The following is a 21,401-nucleotide window of genomic DNA, read 5'->3' on the forward strand; positions in this document are numbered from 1 at the left end:
CCTACCAAACCCCTTACTTTCACTGTTTTAGAGGACTCGCATGCATTGCCTCAAGCGAACATGAGGGTAATATCCTTTAACATATTACTGACATATTAAATAATACATAATTCGTTTCAAGCTTGGATTTTATAGGGTTAATTCACATGCAAAAAAATTATCTCCCAAATATATTAAGGCTAATAATAATTGATTAATTATTATTTTTTACGGATTAGATAACATTTTCTCCTTAAAACTAAAAAAATAAATAAAAAGAAAACGTTTAAACTTCAAAAGCGCATCGTTGTTTTCTGCTCAGACAATAATCGTTTTCAACAAAGTTATTTGCGTTGAACTCCTAATTACAGTGTGTTAGAGCATGTCTCTTCATTTCATTAAAACACGGTGCATTACAGTGCTGTTCATCTGACATACTTGGAACTGCTTTAAAACTGTAATGGTGAACTTTCATCTGGTTACATTGTTACTTCAACTGCTTGATCTTTGTTGAACTAGCACAATAGATGTATTTTAACATTTATTTACGCAGTGTGAGAAGTGAACTGAGTTTCCGAAGTCAGTGAAACTCCTGCCATTCCACGGCCGCAGAAGTAACTCCGGTCTCCGTGAGCCGGCAGAGCGTCGTGAACAGATCAAGGATGAAATACTTCTTGGGTTTGGAAACCGTGTGAGGCCCGAAAGACGTCAATGAAACGTCAAAATGAGACAGGAAATCCTTTGAATAAATCTTGCGGTAAAAAATAAAATAAATAAAAATAACAAGAAAAGAAACCAGCATTTTCCTGGATAATTAGAAAGGTCCTAACTGAAAACCGCTGCAGTCATACAAAATCATCTTTAAATAGGAACATGGCCCGTTTAAGTGGGTTCTGTAAAGAGTTTTCCTGAAGTGCTTCGTTGGCGTTTACAACTGAATAGGCTATATGTTAAATTAGCTGTTGTATTCATTTAACATTGCACAACTGCATGCGACTTACATGACAAACATTCAAGCAGACACAACAAACTGTACGATTGTTACTCATTAAAACGAGTAGGCTACTATATTTAACTGATCGCCTGACATTTTAAACCTTATAGATTTAAGTCAAATACAAACAGTCGTATTTCAGATCCGATATTTCCTGGGCTGGATTTGAATTCCAAGTAACAAAAAAGTTGGCTTCGAATCGAAGGAATGCTTCTAAGAAATGTCAAAACAACGAAAGGATTTTGATTGATATTTTATTGTTTATTAGACACGTTGTTTTTTGCAGGGCGCCTTAAATGTTTTAGCGCCTGTTTAATAATGTATTTAAGATAAATGTAGAGTAGGGTGAAAATAAATGATATGATAAAATTAAAGGAATGAAATCGATTTGAGGACAACACAATTTCAACATAAGAACCTAACCAATGACTTTGCCTAGTCTGAAGTAAAGCAGAAGAAAATAAGACTGAGTTGGTGTCAGAGGCGTCCTGTCTAGGCTTGCTTTATAAAATAAAAAAAACTAACATAACTTACTTTTTAACGTTTTATTCATTCGGACACGTTTCCTCTGCAGTACTGTAAAGGACGATATATATTCGTGGACCATATGGTGAATGGTAAAATTAACTAACTGTATGAATTAGTGGACATGTATAGTGAAGCGGATTGTTTATTCCGTGGGAGTTATTACAGTTGTTTTGCAAATATACCTGAATTATGAACCATGCAGACCACATTTTGTAGTACCGAATTTCTAAATAACTTAGGCTCTTGAAAATAATTCCATGCATGGTCTCATTTAGGGAAATGATACATACCAAATGGCACTTTTAATCCAGATTTTGGCTTGATTGGCAACATCTGTAATGCACTGTTACTACACTGAACATTTACGCACGTGCCTTTTGAAGCACATATTTTGAATCAGACTTGCTAAAGCAAGCTTATGTAATTGCAGTAATATTCTCTGAATAAAAATGTGTGTCGTATTGGTTCAATATGCAATGCGCTTTCGTAATAATTGAATATGTATGCTAACGAAAGCGTTACGTAACAGAAAATTTGAACTGTTTTGTGCGCTCTTTGGAGCGTCAGAACTGTCCTAATCGCATATAATAACGCATGAAAATGCTTATTTTTAAATCTATTATTTGCCATTGCTCGTCTTTGTCATTACTAATATTTAATGACTTCGTTCCTTTTTGTGAATCAACGTATTATATTTCTTTGTGGTATACCCCATTTTGCTGAAATCTGCGCAGAGATACACTGTACCTTTAAGCAATCACCTTTTCTATGGTACTCTCTCTCTCTCTCTCTCTCTCTCTCTCTCTCTCTCTCTCTCTCTCTCTCTCACACACACACACACATACACACTCACACACACACCGGCGCGTGCTGACGTCGAAAATGCATCAAACTGTCTGCCGCTTTTGCAGAAGCGGATTCCTTCTTTATGAGTCGTTTTTTAGATCTAGAAGGATGTCCTTTGGGAATAAGGGATAAATTGACCAGCGATCTGTGTATTACACGAACGTTAAAATGGTTGTTTAGTTCCTTTAAATGTGTCTTTTTTCCATTCAGATATTTGCAAGAATGTGCTTGGCGACAGTGCCGCTGAGCAGTGGGCGGTTTCTGTCTAGCGTTCGTGTCTGAGTGCTGGCGAAACCCGCCGCAGTGACTTAGGTTGCACGTTTTTTTCTGTAAAACAACAACACGACTAATGAACTTAAATGAAGAGGTCAATGTGTTTTACAATTGCGCGTAAATCTGGTAAACCTGTTCCTTGTGTTTGTGTGTAGTCAAAACTCGAGGGACTGTAGCTGCGATTCGATCCTCCCTCTTTTGTACTCTTCTCATTATTCCTTTCGGTGAGTCTCAAACGTCCTGCCTCAATGCTATAAATACGGAGGATGTCCAACCCTGAGAAATTACTCTCATCACGCCCCCTAACCCCCTTAACTACTGGGAAAACGCACAGATCCGCAGACAGCATTCACGTTTACAGCAGTTTGTCTCCGGAAAGCGGCTGGGCATGTAGTTCCGCCTTTTTCGCAGCGACACCGAGGAACAGCAGTCGGGGAAGAGGCAACAGCATCGCCGCGCACTCCGCAATTCCCCGTCTCCCTTCTTCTCTGTACTCCTCGCTATCCCCTCCGACATCCTCCTCTTCAACGCGCAAACTTACTGGGCTGCCACGACGGGGAGGTGGTGGATCGGTGTTTAGCAATAGCGAGGCAAGTAGGGGCGGACAGCTTTGGACATCGTACTCAGCACGCTCCTTTCACGGCTCTCCTCCCGACTTTCACGGACTGAACAGACCTCATCCGCACGCGTTCTGGTTGAATCATTTCCTTAACAGCGGGACTGCTTATAGTCGGAGTTACCACAGAGGCGCGCTTTTCTCTGTTGCTTCTCCCTCTCCGCGCTTGGAGCCAGACATGGAAGATGGTCCGCCTTCAACAAGCTGTTTCAGAAGGCTTACGGACTGTTTCCTTGGCACAAGTAGGTACTTTATGCAATGTTTTGGATACCTGGAGTTGAGTGTATTTTACTGTGAAGAAATTTTGTGTATTGCTTGGCTCGTATGTAAATTTATGTTTGGGTGTTGGCAAACTTTTTTATTATTTTGTTATGTTTATTTAATTGAAATCACATAGCCTACACGTGATTGTTCGAGTCAGTGGTTATCGTCGTTTGTCAATATTCGGAGTAACAACTCTGTCTCAATATTTTGGAATCGCTAGAATCACAAGCGTGGTTTATCATAAATATTTACATGATCCTGTGCTCCCTCAGCATCAGACTTATTTTCAAGTGTGCGGCTATCATTTATGTATTTCAGCAATAGGGGTATCGTAAGGGTGGGGTTTTGGGGCGGAATTCATTTCTTGCAACAGTGCATCGAGGTAAGCGTGTTGTGCCGAACTTCCGAAGCAAAACTGTATAATTAACGAGTGCAGTTATTTGAATGGGTCTGGTAGTGCACAGTGGTGTTATGTGTGGGAAGGCGCATATCGTGCATCCGTGCGGGAGAAAATGTTGTAAGTTAACGCAAATGTCCGCAGGCACTGGGGGTCCCACAGACAGGCTGTACAAGAAGCATGGTGGTTGGCATCGAAACACACAACTCCCCAAGTTCTGCAATGCGCTTGGCCGCCGCGCAAAGCTTTATGCGTCCCGCGTCTCAGAATTATTGTCGCCGAGGATTAGTTGCATTGACAGGAGCATGGGTTTTTATTAACCCCTCGTATTTTAATGAAGTCCTTTTGCGACGTGAATACATGTAAATGACTCGTAATCAAACATTGTTTTATTGTTGAGTGTATGAGAGATCACCTGTCCACATACTCGCAATTTAGGAAACATTGTCCCACAAAAGTAAATTATTCTGCAAAAAACGTATTGAAAGTGTGTGGGGGTCTTTTCCTCAAACAAACAAAAAAAAAAATTATTCTCTGGTGATGTGGCAAATATTTTAATATTTTCAGGTGGTGAGATTTTCAAATGAGCTATCAATATCAATCTCTGAATGGGTGCAAGTGGAACATTTGACTGCATCTACAAAGGACGCAGAGTTGGAAAAGTATTGAGGGCCTGATTGGGTTGGTTCATTGCTTGCTATCGCAGTCTAACTACTTAATAGCCCCAGTTGAGTAAATGGGCAACAGGGTGAGTTGGGTAATGTCTGCCTGCTGGGTTGCAACTACAGCACATCCCAAGTGCAGCCTCATCCCCTTTGCCTGGGTTTTTATTTTGTGATGGGCACAGATAGAAGTTTGGCGTAGGTCCACGAGACCTCCAACATCTGCTCTAAGTCGGGGGTGGGGGTGCGGGTGGTGAAACAGCACCGGTGTAGTACATCACACTAAATCCTCAAAGTCTCAAAGTGCTCATTTAAAACATTGCATTTGTTATTTACCAATTTTTATACATCCAGAGATCACGGTTTGCCTTGGTTCCATTGGTAGTTAATTGTTGGTGCACTTTACGGCTTTCAAATTGTCCAACAGGATTATTGTATAGCCCCTTTTTAACTTTTGAACAGTTTCAACTTCACTGACTGCAATAAAACCAGTTAGACTTATTATGAAAATGCATTTATTAAAAATTAAAGTTAAATGCATTATCTTATCAAAACGTGCAGCAGAGGTATGCAAAAATGTTGTTACAAGCATGAGCATCATATTTAAATGATGTGTAAAAATAAATTGGTTCTAAGTATAATGGAGCTTGTCAAATTTACAATATTGACATGGGATACTATTAAAAATCCATCTAGAACTCTCTTGTGTTTCCTCATCTCTGATAAGTGATGATTATTTTTGTGACTATCGTAGATTCCACCTTAAAGCTAAAATTCTGTAAGCAATATGTTACCCGTGCAATTTATGTGGTCCTATAAATAAATGGCAAGGGCAGAGTAATATTTCCAGCTGTCTTAACTTGAGCCAAGGATGAGATGATTATGATTCCCTGTAACATGCTATAACCGAAAAATGTGTCTTGCAAAGAATATTCTGATTTACATGGGTCAACGTGTGTCTTTAAATGCCCTGGCTAAATATGATTACCATCTTCCAATGTATTGAATGGTGCTGTGTGCCTCAGTCTGTCAGACAAGCCTGTTGAAGTTAGTTATGTGCAGAATCTCAACATGTCTCAGTCTTTTTCAGAATTTTTCACTCATAGGAATGGCTTAGTGAAGGTTCGATGCTCCTTGTGTTTTATTTTCTGCAGTGGGATGCATTGCTGGGTTGCATTGACCAGGGCCCTTTTTCCAGACTCTTTGTCCACCTTCCTGTCTCTGGCTCACGTTTTTCAGTAATTCAGAAGCAGTGACACACCGCTCGTAACCACAGTCTGGTTGCGTTTGTGTGCTGCTGCTGTTCTGTACGTGCATTGCATCACATTGCATCGTTTGAGCTGCTGAACCCACACACAGGAACTCTCATCTTTACCTGGCCTTCATTTTCTTGTTTTTAATGTGTTTTGTTTTTTTTTTTAAAGAAAGAAAATTATCATATTGGGGACAAATTTAGACTGAGTGAGCTTTGCCTTAATGTTGCCTTTTGCAGCTGCAACTCTGATCATGTGTGCATACTTGTGTGTGTGTGTGTGTGTGTGTATGTGTGAGTGCTCTGAGGGGGGAGTAATGAAATGTGTGTGTGTTGGAAAAGTGGAATGGTGTATATGTGTGTGTGTGTGTGTGTGTGGGCAGGTGTTTTGTAGTGCAGTGTGTGCAGTATTTTGACAGACAGTAGAATGAATTGTGACCTATGACAGGATCATGATTTATGAACAATAATAAAAAATAAAATGCTAGCTGCATGGTGGTGCTTGTTTGAGAGATCATCTGTGGCTTGTACATGCAGAAGCCAAGCGTTCCCTTTGAATTCACTGCAATATGAATACTCCCTACATTGAGCCCCTTTATTAAAGAGACAGAATATTGATAAGAAACCTCTCCCTAACAAACACTACAGAAGCTTAATTTATTGACAGAAACATCTAGCCAAAATAATTGTGAAAAAAGCATAATCTTAGAAAGCATTTGTGGTGAATAAGCTGTTATAAGAGCACAGCCACGGTTACAACATTGACAAAATGATTTCTCTCACGCTCGACAGATAATTTTTACCACTGTCACCCGTTTTGCCAGTGGAAGTGTTGCTTTACATAGATTAGCACACAAAATTTTGTGGTTGCTGATGAAAGTCGGGGCTGTTTGGTACGTGGTTGTATTTTCTGCTTGTTAGTTCCTGATTTCACATTAGAGCAATGATTAATAACTACACGTAGCCACTAGGGGTAGGTCATTTAAGAAGTTGTTTAATGTGATCCAGCTAATTTATTTAGTGTAATTGCCATAGCTTGTTCAGGGTTCCATATGCTCGACACGCCACACCTACAGCTGCTGTCCAGTACTGTGGTCCTGAAAGGCCCAAAAAATGCAGGAACACTGGTATTAAAAACTCAGTAGCCAAGAATGTATTTTGTTAAAGATTTATTTAGACTAATGAAAAATCATCTGTATAAATAGAAGCCACTCCAGTATGATTGAGATAAAGCAAATGTTCGGGAGATTCTGTTGCAGAGCATTTTTTTTTCTAAGAAGCAACATATTGTTGGAATTTGGGCATATGTTCTGTGGGTGGGTGGGGTAGGGGGGTGGGGTTTGTGTTTCTGGAGCTTAGGAGGGTGATGCTATAGTTTATGGGGGGAGGGCTTAACAGGCCACTGTCCCTGCTCTCCCCAATGTGTGTGTGTGTGCCTGTGTGTGTTTGTGTGTGTGTGTGGACCCGTGTGTGGGTGTGTGCCGCATGTCTGTGCATGTGCATGTGTGTGCGTGTGTGTGCGCGCCTGTGTGTGTGTGCATTTTTGTGCATGTGTGTGTGAGTGTGCGTGTGTGTGGTGTATGTGTGTGCGTGTGTGTGAGTGTGCGTGTGTGTGGTGTGTGTGTGAGTGTGTGTGCGTGTGTGTGAGAGTGTGTGTGTGTGCGTGTGCGAGTGTGTGCGTGTGTGTGAGTGTGCATGTGTGTGGTGTGTGTGTGTGTATGTGTCTGCATGTGTGTATGCGTGTGCGTGTGTGCGTATGGGTGTGTGTGTGTGTGTGTGTGTGTGTGTGTGTGTGTGTGTGTGTATGTGTGTATGCGTGTGCGTGCATGCAGGCAGCATGCCATGGCGTTCTGCAGCGCAGTACCAGTGTGTGGGTGCGCGGTGTGTGCAGCGCTTCAGCGAAGGCGCATTAATGCAGAATGTTTTTACCCTCTGTGTCATGTGCCCCGATGGGTCAGAGTGAGGTCAGGGCAAATAAACTGTGTGAGTGTTTATAGTGTCAGCAGGAGTGGGGTGGAAGAGGGATGCGGGGCTGGCGTGTGTACCTTTCACTCAGCCTCCATTCCGTCCCTTAACTTTCCTTTCTTTCACCCCGTTGTCTCTCGCAATTTTTCAATTTCATTCCTTTCGCCAAAAGCGCATGCATTTAACCGAATGCAGTTTTCACACAGAAGAGGAATAAAAGGAAAATAGCAGGCTAAACGGTTCACAGTGGTGAGAAATAATAAAATAAAGTATTTAGTTCTAAAGCTCCCTCTTTCTCCCTGCACTATACTCACGTGTGCTAAACAAGCCTTGGCGCCTGTATGAAAAAGGAAAGTTTGGTGGGGAGTTGTTGTTTAGTCTCCTGCTCTTGGCTGTCGGTCCTGTCGCAGTCCATTCCATGGAGTGGTTCTTTTTTGGTTCAGAGAGAGTACCACGTCCGGGAGGGGCAGGGCAGAGGGAGGAGCTTCTTTTTTTGGTCCAATTATCAAAGTGGGAAGTTTATCGTGAGGGAAATTTGTGGCTTTATGCACCAACATGCGTATGGCGCCCAGCACGGGCGTCGTCAGGGAAACGGCGCTCTCGCAACGATGACTGATCGCTCATCTGAGAATTGGTCAATGAATCCTTCAAGGAACCTGTCATTACCTTCTTCCTGTGCGGCTGGACCACATGGTCCAGGTCACTCTGTTTTGGGAGCTATCAAGCACAGTTGAATGAAAGAACTTAAAAGCAAAATCGTTGTTTCACTGCAATCTGTGGACAGCACAATTAGTTTTGCATGTATGGAGAGATTTTTACATTTAAGAAGTGTTAGGAAATTAGCAGCTGCTTAAGAAGACTTAGGAAGTGTGCAGCTGCTATAGTGATTTTAGAAAAAACATCCTCCTGACTATAATCAATTATGTTTAATATGCATCTGTTTATCGGGGAAACATGCTCATAAGCTATAGAAGAATTTCACAAAGCAGATCGTCTAAGAGGCTGTGACTTTTGACCTTTGCCCTCGGTGATGTTGTGCAGATGGTTTGCGCACATATTTTTTGTAGTTCTTTAGTAGATTTGAAAAAATATCTAACAAAAAGAATTTTCGAGAATCAGAACTCTGGCCACAAACGAGACCATAAAAGTAAAACTGGACAGGGTGAAGATCTATTGGATAGTGTTATGTATTTGTGTGTTGTGTTTGTTGTGTTGTTGTTATATTCAATATTCAAGTTAAGTATGGTTTATTTCTTTATTTCTATAAATACTTTCCAGTAAGATGGCCTTATTGAATTCTGCACTTTATAAAATGTATAAGAATGAAATGTGGCCTTGTTTTTGTGCATGCATGCATGGGTGTATGTCAGTGGTTCATGAGCATGATACAGTTCAAGTTCATGGCGGAGAGAAAGCGAAAGAGAGGTGCTTGTGGTATTGAATTCTTACATGAAATTTGTTTTCCCCTAGGAAGATGGCTGCCTTGAGTGTTCATTGTCTCGTTCTCAGTATTTGTGTAACCATGGGGACGTGAAAAGTATTGTCCGACAACCATTGTCACCCAAGGGGCAGCAGGATCACACTTTGTTCTGCTTTTATCTGCACCAACACAAACAAACCCTACTCACCGCAGTGACCACTCGCAGTTTCACTGCTGTTTTTCATATTACTTTACCGAACGTGAACTCTTCTAGTCTCAGAGGTCAGCAGAACTGACGCAGTTTCCTCATTCCAACCGAAAATGGTAGAGCACTTCCGGATTTTAAGGTTCGGTCCCCTTATTCGATATTCAAAAACCGCATGCTGTGATTTTGCACGGTTCTTTGTGCATATTTACAGTGAAATAATGCTGATTGAACCCAAATGTGGGTTGTCTTATGTCAATAGAAGCCGATGCTGTGCTTTTGTGCTTGCATGTGCGCACAAGGACATCCTGAGTGTGTCCGGTGGAGGGCAGATGGAAAGGTCACATCACGGAAACAATAATACTGTTTGGCAGGCGTTGTCCCGCTCCAAACAGGACTTCTGGGAAGCGTTCCGTTCAGCGAAGGCTGCCTTGCTGTGCAATGTGGGCCCGGTTTGGGGCCCGGTTCAGACGATATGCCGTGCTGCCGGACGGGAAGCGCTCCTCCGGACCGCGTTTCAGGTCTTCTTACGCCCCCCGCCCTGTCCGAGAGAGAGCGAGAAGCATTCAGCAGCGCGTCTCCTGCGCGAACCCGGCCGACGTTCTGCTGGCCGCCAGCGGAGCAGAAGCGAGCTTTCGCTCTCCGCAGACGTCACGCCACAGAGACGCAGAGCCTGCCAGCCCCCGATGGCTTCGGAACGACGCTGTAATTAAATTGTGCCGTCGCTTATGTCATCCCCTGCATTTTCTTACCGCGCTCCTGAAAGCGCGCCGGGCCGACCTTGCCTTGCTCGCAACGGGGGGGGGGGGGAGAGGGGGAGAGGCTGAACTGTGGATTTCAGCGCGTGGCAACATCCCAGCGATATTTACATTGTAAACCTGCCCGACTGCTCTGAATCGAATTTTTATCCCGAGCATAATGTACAGTAACATCGCCCCCCCCCCTCCCCGTGTTGGATAAAGACCTTTGAAAAGCACAGCGGGTAGATTATTTATTTGGCTTCAGTATTTGCCTTTGTCTATACCTGCCTCTAGGTGCTGGCCTCCTCTTTCACATGCAGCTTGTGCTGTTGATCGTTTGCACAGCTGGGGTCTTTTTTTTTTTTTGCGGCTGAGCCGGGCTGCCTACCTGTAGCGTCGCCGAGCGCGCGCCCGTTTGAAGCCAGCGCCGGCCTGCACGCTCAGGAGTCAAATTCTCCGCTGCTTCCTGTAGGTCAAGGGTCACCGCAGGTCAGTGTCTTGCACTCTTCCCATGAGGCTCCTGCGGCTGGAGCGGGTGATGCGGGCAGGAACTGCCGCGGTGTCTGGGGTAGTGGGCAATGCCGCCGAGCAGGTTTTTCTGTGGGTGCGATGCCCAGAATCACAGCGCTCACGCTAAGATAGGGAGAGGATAGTTTTAAAGCTTGGCAGTTTGTATTTTACTGTACTTCTGCGGGGAAAAAAAATGATTGAAAGGCAGGGTAAAAAGACAACGCTGATCTGAACAGTGTATCTGCGAAGGAAACGGTTAATCTTCAGTCTTCATCAGCCGCGGAAATCGTCAGTCAGAGTGCAGAAACCGAATTGAAACCAGATCATCTACTACAGTGCGGTTATATTTTGATCAAGGTTTTTTTTGTTGGTGGAGAACAAAATAGGAACCAAAACAAAATGAGAGAATATTATCAGGGGTGTAATTGCTGCGGTGTAAAAAAAAATGCCATCACAGTGGCCGTTTGTGAAGCTGGGCGAGTGCACTGAGTGCATTCGAGAGTTTTGAGTTAAACGCTGGCCTTCGGCGTGTAACGATGCCGTACGAGAGGGCATTTTCTGAAGGCTTTCTGGGAAAGGAAAGAAAGGTGCACACACGCAATTGGGGGGGGGGGGGTATGTCTGTGCTTCTCATCACAGGACCCCCCCCATGACTCCTCAGTGGGCTGTGGATCTGAAATTTCTCCAGATGTCAGAGGGAGCATCAGTCGGGGAGAGGGCCGGGTCTGGGATGCTGGCGGCTTGGGGAGGGGTGAGACGGGGTGGGTATGTTGTGGTGTGAGGGGAGAGATTGGGAGAGGTTCAGGCAATAAAAAATGGCTTAAAGCGCGTTATGTAGGTCTGAATACTGCAAAGAAAATGAAGTCTGGCCGAGCAGTGAGGGTACCCCGTGCCCCAATGGTGTGGGACACGTGCCTTATCTCAGTTTGTCATCAGTGGGTCATAGTGCACGCTTTTTACCCCTAATGGTCTGAGCAAAAAATGCCAATGTTTTCATATAAATATGTGTGTGTGTGGTCACACATGTGTTTGTGCTTGTGCACATGGGTTCTGGTGTGTGTGTGTGTGTGTGTGTGTGTGTGCGTGAATGTGTGTATGGCTCTGAGAGATCAAACAGACACCACAGTGCTTTATTAGTTTTGTTTTCATCTTTTAAAAAAGGGTGATTGGAATGTCACAGTGCCAGCAGGGTGTTCCTTATGTAAGAAGGGCTGTCCTGTCCCAGGCAGAGAGAAGTGAAACAAAGTGCTGTTCTGTTTTTCAGAAACAGCCTGCACAGGCCACCATAGGGCACATACATGTACTGTATACACACACACACACACACACACACACACACACATTCACAAGCACACTCATGCATGCACACAAGTACCCTGGCATGCACACACACACACACACACACATGCTCAGCAATGTTGGGTTTTGGAGCAGAGTACAAAACAGGGAGGGAGGGAGGGAGGGCAGTTAAAACGAATTTATTGCCCTGATGTTTTGGGACTAATCCTAGCATGGTGGGTCCCACTGATTACACGTATTGGGGGAATTTGCGCCGCCTCAGTCGCGATTTTTCACAGCGCGGTGCTGCGCGGTACAGCGCCGGTTCCCCCCTGTCTCCCCCCGGCTCCCCGCCCTAAAAAAAATGTGTGCAGGGGTGAGGCGTGTCAGCCGCGACTCCCACCGCCTCCCTCTCCGCGCTCCCCTTCCCCGCGCGCGTCGCTCGGCAGAGAGGGCTCCAGCCCTCCTATAGATAAGATAAGAAACACATGCTCTGTGCCGCTCCACAGCCAGGGAGTCCCAGACGGACCTGGTGACGCACGCGCTCCCCCCTCCGCTCCCCGCTCCCCGCACCCCGCACCCCGCACCCCCCCCGTGTCAGGCGAGTGAAAAGTAGTGCCTTGGCAGCCTGCCCTTGACGCTGCGCCAGGGGGAGCGTGCTATTTTATTTTATTTTTCCAAATAAAAGGGCCTTTGAGTTTCAGCACCTCTTTGTTCTGGTCACTGTCCTCTCCTTTTCTTTTCTGGCTCGCTTCTCGATACGCGTTCCCTTGTTTTCCCGGCCTTTTATTCTCCGGTCTCTCCATTGTCTGGTCTCCATCCTCTCTCATTTAATTATTTATTCTCCTGTCTCTCCATTGTCTGGTCTCTATTCTCTCATTTAATTTTCTATTCTCCTGTCTCTCCATTGTCTGGTCTCTAGTCTGTCTCATTTAATTCACTTTTATCTGGTCTCTCCATTGTCTGGTCTCTGTTCTCTCTCGTTTAATTCTCTATCCTCAATTCTTCGGTCTCTCCATTGTCTGGTCTCTATTCTCTCGTTTAATTCTTTGTTCTCCGGTTTCTCCATTGTCTGGTCTCGATTCTCTCTCGTTTAATTCTCTATTCTCCGGTCCGATCTCCGCCTGTCTGGTCTCTGCTCTCCGGTCTCTCGTCAGATCGCAGGCTGTAGGCCTCTGACTCCTTCACATTCCTGTTTGAATGCCAGAGCAGCGCTCGACTGGGGCAGCAGGCTCATCTTTAGCCTCTAGCACATCTTTCATTCCTGTTTTAACTCCAATACATGTAACATTTTTTTCATTTTTGAATTTATATTTCGTGTTAAAAGCAAACATTTCATGTTAATGAAAGTTTTAGGTGATGATTTTATAAAAAACATTTGGTTAACCAGTTTTTAATATTTTCATGGTTATCAGGTTATTCACTAATCACTAAGCCCCTAATTAAATGCTGCATAAATCATACTTCATCTAAAATTTAACTTATGCATTTATTTGCTTGTTAACAGCATGACATGGAAAAAAAAGACTGTAGAATGGAAATGAAGCAAATATTTATTCCTTTATCACAACAGTTTTTCATTCTCATTTTCATTCAATTTAAATCCCCTGGTGCTCTGCACTCATTGTAGAAATAATCCAAGAATATCACTTTTAGCTTGGATTTTTTTAGCGGTAATTTACTTAAGCCGTCATTTTTTTTCCCGCATGCAACTTTCTTCCTCACTCTCTCCTGAGTCATCTGTCCCCGTAGAAATAACATTACCTCCACTCGCTAGGACACATTCCCTCTCGAATTACCAGGACCTGTCTCCCAAATTGGATCAGAAAAGGTCATGTGATGTGGATTTACTCCACGGACGGGAAGGGCAGACCCACTGACTGGCACAGGTACGTGACCCCAGATAGTGGCGCGATTAGACAGGGAGATTTGGCGCGGCACTCTGCGTGCAACGGCGAGCCAGTTGCTCTTGATTTGTGTTGCTGAGAGTTCCCGACACATCATACGAAGAATTACTGACTTCCTGCTCATTTGCTTTGTCAGCACTTTGGCATGAAAGCAGAACAAATTATAACCGAGTGCAGAACCTTAGAAAGATGTGTCTTGTGAAACATGAAAAAATAAATACAACGTGTATTCTTTCTTAAACTGGTACTTTTTTTTTTAGTGGCAATGTTAATTTAATACCTGGATAGTTATCTTAGCTCATTGTAATTATTTGACATTGTTTATCCAGGGTAGATTAGGTATTTCACATTTGTACATGTTGTCCATGTTTACAGCTGATTGCTTGCTGTTACCAATCAGGTTTAGCGCTTTGCTCTGGAGTGCAATAGAAGGAACTAACATGGGAATCATGCCTGCAAAGTCCTTCTTACTTTCTTTTTGCATTGTACCTGTACACTTTGGTATTTCGCCTTTTTCAACTAGGACACATTGGGGCCGTTGTATAGAATGACCCAACTTGGATTCTTTCTTCCTGAATTCATTGCTTTGCGTAATTGAAAGTTCATTTTCTGTCCGTGTGCAGGGATGTAGTGTGACCTCTGTTTGTGGTCAAAGGCGGACGTGTGCTGGAACTCAGGGTCGTTTCTCGCTTCTTATTCGCCACACGGCAGCGCTGGTCATGGAGAATTAATGAGAATCATCTTCCATCGCGTTGATCTGCGGCACATCTGTTTTTTTTTCTTCCTTGTGTCCGAGTAAACGTAATAAGGTCCTGCGGGTTGTGAACAAAGGTAATTTGTCCATTCGCCTTTTTTTTCTCTGTGCAATCCCAGCATGCCCTTCACCTTCATTTTTTAACACTGACCTTTTCTGTTTAGACATGGTGGGCCCGTGCGATTTATGAGCCATGTGTTTAACTTACTAGATAAAAACGCATTCTTTTTGTACTATGCGCTCTCTTGGTAGAACAAACTTATTTAGTGAATCTTTTGGAATAAGGAATGTCGAGGATGTTGTTCTGATTTAGGGTTAAACACCATGGCTGTTGCAGGACAGTGTTAAGTGTATGCTGTGAATCAGAAATGGCACAGAAGGTATCAAGATTGCATTAGAGGGAATTCCTTCTCTTTGCGTGGCTTGTTTTTGGGATTTAATTGTGGAAATTGAAAGGTGCTCAGTGCGACAGGGAGGATTTCAGTCGCGCGCTTCCATCAGTGCTTCATAAAACGAGGCTATAAATCGCTGAAGCGATCGTCACAGGGAATATTCATTTAATTCCTAGAATTTGGGAGCGACGCCAAAGGCTGTTTGTTCAAACGCCGCCGCGGGTTTCGCCGTGCTCAGTTCGCGAAGTTTGAATCTTCCCGTGGAAAGCAATGGCTGTAAAGGGCAGCAACTCTGGGGGCTGTCTTCCTGGCCCGGTTCCCCCTTCCTCCTGTCTGGATTATGCCTTCCCCACTGAAATAATTATGTTCTAGCTTGTGTGCAGTTGACAACTTTCAGGAATGAAAATGTTTTAAATAATCACGGCTAGTTGTCATGACCTAAGGTAACCTTTTGCTGCTGGAAAGCATCGGGGCTTGTGCACTCTGGGTAATATCAGCAGTAGTGGTTAATAGGGGAGAAGTTCTCACCACAAACAAGTGTTTCTGTGACCATAACCATTCATAAATATTGTTTTATTCTAAAGGGCAGTTTTCTGAAAGTACTACATGTACTTTGCATGTGACTGTGAGGTTTAGTGCTTCTACTTAATTACTATAATTTTTAAAAATAAATCTTCCTCTAATTCACATATTTATGTTTATAATTCTGTTTCATTAAATGTTGGATACATTGCATATTTTTTCAGTTAGGACAGTGTAAATAGTTTAGGTTTTCTGAAGTGCCCACAATACTTTCTGGTAGCAGCTTTACAGTGCAGCAAGTGCATAACAAAACAGAAATAAAAAGAAAATCAAATGTACATGAGTAAAATTTTACAATAAATAGATAAATAAACCTAAGCTGACAGCAATACTTGTATTGTAAAGTCTCAGTATTTCCTGTTTCGGCTGCTTCATGCGAGTTTTACATTTATAGATGCAGTAAAATGCCATGGGTATTTTTGTTTTGCTATGTGGTATTTCTTCAGATCTTGAAACGGTTCAGGGTCATGTCAGGGAACTGAGTCACATCCCGGGAGCTGGGAGGAGAGCCCCCCGCCCTGCACGACCATCGTCAAGCCACACAAAGTATATTTCTTTTTTTTTTTTTTTAAAGAAAAAAAGAAGTGTGACATCATCTAAGGACAACCAAGGGAATACATGACCATGCTTAGCAGCTCTAAAAGAAAAAAAGGGACAGAAGCGAGTAGCATTACTGTAGAAATAAGGACAGACGCGACACAGGCAGAGAATTGAGGCCTCATTAAAGTTCCGTTGAAGAGACGTTCTGGAACTCCCCCTCGGAATACAACGGTGAATCTCGCCGTTGGTCATCTGATATGGTGATACTGGATTAAGCGGCCTGTGATTTTTGGGTCTCCTCTGTTCTTTTGTGCCCATGTTTTTTTTTCATGCACTTTGCACATCTTGCTGACTGCTCTGCTGACTGCTCCCACCAAGCACAAGGAAGGTGAGACAGAGAAAATGGACACAGAAATGGTGACAAACTTCTGTTTTCCTGTTAACCTTTACCCACCTCCCAACTCAAGGGCATACAGTTCTGTAGCCGTACATGAAAACATTACCTTCACATTAGAAATACACATTCACTCTCCCACAGTGGCTGGAGGCCTGAGGCTGCATTGTAGTGTTTAGTTAGTAAGACCTTATTTCAGGACTCAGTTAAACTACCAAGGCTTTTCCACAGGCAGTACTGTGTGATGTCATATATGCTGTGCATTTTGAATAGGTGGTCATGGATCTTGAAGTATAGAGAGGTTGATGATTGTAGTCCACGCCCTCACAGTGAATGTTACTTTTTTCTTCATTCTTACACAACATGGAGTAACCAGTGATATTTGTTGGCCTATCGCATCGTTGCATCATCCTCCATTAGTGCACAAGAGTGCGCATTAACACATGGTCCTATCAAACTGATGCAGTAAGTGGCTGTTTTTTTTCTCTCTAGTCCACCAGCTGAGCTGCCGAGAAGAGAAGAAAAATGATTCAGTTGCTTGCATGACGCTTTTGTGAGGAGCAGAACGTCTGTACCTGATTAAAAAAATACAAACCCCCCCAACCCCCTCATGTCATCACCATCGCCCCTTTGGAATGATGCATTATGGGCCAAACCGATACTTGTGTTCCAGCACGCGAACGGGTGTCTTTTTGGTTCTTTGTGGTGAAATCCAGTGAATGTTGCTGAAGACCCCTACACAGAAGTTCAGTAGCATCCTCCCTGTCCCAGAGACATCTCATGTTACTTGTTTTGGTTTTTGTTTTTTTTTCCCCCAGGCTGGTGGATCACTTAGAACAAGATGTGATTCACAAAGATGGCTGTATGGATGACAGTTAGAAAAGACAGTTAAAAGAACAAAAGCATGTCCTAATAACCAGTGTAAATATTATGTGCACACAGGAATTTTGAAGTCGCTTTCCCAGACCCCAAATTTCTGGTTGCCCCAGGAAACCATCAATATCAGGCCCTTGGTTATGTGTCTTCAAGATCATGGCTTAAAATCCCCTGGGCAGTGACACATCGCTGTTGCTACGTAGAAAATAGGACAGTTAATTTGCTTAATGCATCGCTTGCATAACTGCGGTCTCCTGAACCAAAGTTTGCCTGCGCACATTATTTCGCGATGACTGATTTTTCTTTTCCCCCCACCGCGTGTCCATGATCAGACTTCAATAAAGCGTGGGCCATTCCTCTGTGAGTAATGGTGCGCTGAACTTTTTTCCAAACTCCCCAGGCAATATGGCCAAAATCAAAACTCACTACAAGATGGGCGTACCCAGGGGACAATCGTGCGATGAGAGCCTGGTCTCGTTCCCAAACTCATCGTGTATTGACGCTCGGTCAGAACCCCTCAGCGTCACCGTGCGGCACAAGAGGAGTCCATTGCCGTCATTTCTGGACGTCCACGGCATCTCCATAGACTTCAGTAGACGCGCTCAACGTCTTCGTGTTGACACCAAGGGTGAACGTTTTCCATGCCAAGGGTAAATGGGAAGAGGATATCGTGCCAGATCAAGTTACAATCTAATGTAAATGTAATGATTTCATAAAATTAAACATTGTTTATTTGTTTCGTGATTCGCTAACTAAAAAGATATGCCCTTCCCCTGTACCATTCACCCTTGGTGACGCCAAGAGCAAAGGGGAACAGTATATCGTGCCGATCTAATGTAAATGTAATGATTTCATAAAATTAAACATTGTTTATTTGTTTCGTGATTCGCTAACTAAAAAGATATGCCCTTCCCCTGTACCATTCACCCTTGGTGACGCCAAGAGTAAATGGGAACAGTATATCGTGCCAGATCAAGTTACAATCTAATGTAAATGTAATGATTTCATGAAATTAAACATTGTTTACATGTTTCTGGATTCACTAACTGATAAGATATGCCCTTCCCCCGTCCCATTCACCCTTGGTGGCACCGAGGGTTTTTTTAAATGTCTGTGGGGATACCTAGGGCGTCCTGAAATGACGCCAAAGGGCTCTTTGTGCGTCTTCTAGTGACTCCAGGGCTTCTGACCAAGCGTCAGTATGTGACGAGTTGGGAATGAGAACGTGTTAATGATGGAAGTGGGGACAAATTGGAATACATCATAGGCTATAATTGAATGCAACTTTATTTATTTATTTATTTAAATCCAGCAAAAACCGTTTTGGTGTATTATGGTTCTTGTCACATAAAATCTCCCACTTCACTTTGTTCAGGGTTTGTTCGAAGTTAAAAGAACAAATGTTTTCAAGATATGATGATCCCAAATAAATACCACTTTTTTGTCCCCTCATAAATCCCGTTATTGACCAACTTTTTATTTTGTGGAAGCGGTGCTGTATGCTAGAGGTGAATTTATGTGGGGCAGGGACTGGTATGTGTGCTTGTGTGCCTGCTTGTGTGCGTATTTGTGCATTTGTATGCATGCATATATGCATGCATGTTTATGTGCATGCTTGCATGCATGTTTATATGCATGCGGTCATGTGTGTTTTTGTGCATGCGGGTGTGCGTGTTTATGCGCATGCTTGCATGCACCTTTACGTATATGCGAGCATGCATATTTATGCACGTGTGGGCGTGCGTGTTTATGCGTGTGCACTCGCTACCTCACATGGGCCGGGAGGGATCCGTGTGCTTCAACTCCAGGTTGTTTTGTACGGAGCTCAGCCCTAAATAATGGCGGCGGCCTAAACTAAGTCCGGTGCACCCAGGCCCCTCTTTTCCTCAGAAGAGAACAGGAGGATCGGCAGAAGAAGAAGAAGAAGAACTGCCTCACCAGACAACTTGCTTACCCTCCTGACCTTTGGCCGTGGCACAGAGAGGGCTTGTTCTGAGAACAGTTTGCTTTTCGTCCTGTTCAGACAGCAGTGTGTGATAAATGGCGTCTGAGTCCAGCGATTTGTTTAGTAATTGCCGGCTCCATTGTATTTTGTTTGTTTTTCGTTTCAGCAAACCTGACTGGACAGGTTCTTTAATGTGCTTTCCAGGAAATCTGTGCCAAATTTAAGGCACTAGTCTCTGCAGCCAAACTTTTGTACAATTTCCATTTGTTGGAATCTACTTCGTTGTTTCCAAGAAGGAAATATTTTATCTTTGTTAAACTAGTTTACTACCTAATATCCAGTGTTGCCTTGAAGATCATTACACAGGATTACTCAAAAGATGAGTATTTACCCTGTGATTTCAGGTGTAGGAGTATTTAAATAATTATTAGAACTTTTTCCCCAGATGGTGTTTACACTGTTTCAGCAATATTAAATCTATTATACGTAGAGTAGAATGTAGCTGGTCTGTTCCATTTTATCTGTTGAGAATTGGAGCATTGCTGTGTGGCTAGGGCTGCTGTCTTCCAGGGGGTTGGGGGGGGGGGGGGGGCTGGGGGGGCTGTGGGGGGGAGGGGGACAAGGCGTGACTGGGCGTCTGCCTCCCTCATGTGATGATTTCGTAACTTTGATGATTTCGTATGTGAATATGTGATCTAGCTCTGTAATATTGTGCTAATATTATTATTTGTTTGAGGCAAATCTGTGAAGTCCTCTGGAGAGGGGGTTTTGGAGGGGCGAGTGTTGGGGTGTAAAACACCTCTATGTCGTAGTTTATGATCAGCTCGCTTGGATGAACAGGGAGGCAGGCCAGAGGCGCGGGTGGAGGGTGAGGGACGGGGCGGGGGCGGGGGAGGGGGGGGGGGCGTCAGGGTTAAAGGCTTCACACATTATGTGTTTCTGGGGATCATTCGCAGTGTGTGTCTGCTTTGTATTTGGGAGAGCAAAGTGAAATCCTGCCAAAAGACCCAAGCTGGCTTTTCTCTCTGCTTCAGAGCTGCTGTGTGCGCTGTCCTGTCTGGGCTGCTAAGATTTTTTTGTAATGACAGCTCAGTGTTCATGCATTTTCACTCATAAATGTGTTCATATTTTATAGAATAATGCTGCGAAAGATTTTGGGGATGCAGTTGAAAAATAGCAGAGTCTTAAATAGGCAGCTATGGGGTCAAATATGCCCCAAATGGTGCACTTTGTCCACCAGTTTTTTTGAATATTTTTTGTAATCAAATCTCAAACGTGCGTCAAATACCGTCTTTCTGAAGAAATTTTTCTGTGGGAACATCTGGTACATCTGGGAATTGTATGTGGAAATTCACACGGAATGACCCAGTGACACTGCCGCCTACCAGTGCATGTTGTGCAACGGCTGAGTCAGTGAGCAGATCCCGTACAGTGAGCTGCTAGCGTACGCGCGCGCGTGTCCGTGCGTATCCGTGTCTGTGTATGTCAAGTTGGGATCAAAAGAAGTCTGCAGTAAGTGGTGCTTTCAGCTGTCAGTTCCCACTTACGCTTTATTTACACACATTTCACCGAGCAGCTGCTCTAATCCAGCCTGATTCGGGCTGTTTGAAGTTGTACCTGCACACGTGCAGCCTGCTCTTTAACCCCTTGGCTGTGCTGGAGCTTTACTGGAGCACTTGACGTGGAGGTGCCAGGATTCCCGGAGTGAAACGGGGATCGTTCCATCTTGCGACTCCGAGCCACAGTCCGCAGGTCCGCAGTCCGGCGCTGTAGATGCCGCGCCGCGCGGGCGCCCAGTTGTTTTACGTTAATGGCGTTACGGGCGTGCGATGCGAGACAGATGGGGTTTCAGCGCTGGGGCCGGCGTGTTCCAGAGGGAGGCGTGTGGGCGGCAGGGAGACGGAGGTGCTCCAGATGTGCATCGTCACGACGACAGCGGGAATTTGCATAATACCCGATCGTCGCAGTGGTGCTACCGGGTGCTGGACCCGGACGGCTGTAGATTCAAGCCGGTTGTAGGCCTCGGGCCGTGGGCATTTTGTTTTCACAGTAAACGTCTGCTGCAGATATGCTGGTTGAAGT

General features: G+C 44.1%; 1 protein-coding gene across 8 annotated transcripts in view; it reads left to right on the plus strand.

The window, feature by feature from the left end:
* The window catches only part of pde10a (phosphodiesterase 10A), a 96,458-nt gene that overhangs the window by 34,883 nt on the left and 40,174 nt on the right, over nucleotides 1-21,401 (plus strand). For 2 of the 8 annotated variants that reach the window (XM_064318057.1, XM_064318058.1), the window contains exon 1: nucleotides 2,363-3,478. The exons of 4 other annotated variants lie outside the window; for them this stretch is intronic. In XM_064318057.1, coding sequence (XP_064174127.1) covers nucleotides 2,887-3,478 — 592 coding nt within the window. In that variant the 5' untranslated portion in view covers nucleotides 2,363-2,886. Of the gene's footprint in view, nucleotides 1-2,356; nucleotides 3,479-21,401 lie in introns of those variants that run through there. 2 more of the 8 variants (XM_064318059.1, XM_064318065.1) reach the window with 2 other exon arrangements.

Source organism: Anguilla rostrata, chromosome 18 (genome assembly GCF_018555375.3).
Source record: "Anguilla rostrata isolate EN2019 chromosome 18, ASM1855537v3, whole genome shotgun sequence".
Classification (NCBI taxonomy): domain Eukaryota; kingdom Metazoa; phylum Chordata; class Actinopteri; order Anguilliformes; family Anguillidae; genus Anguilla; species Anguilla rostrata.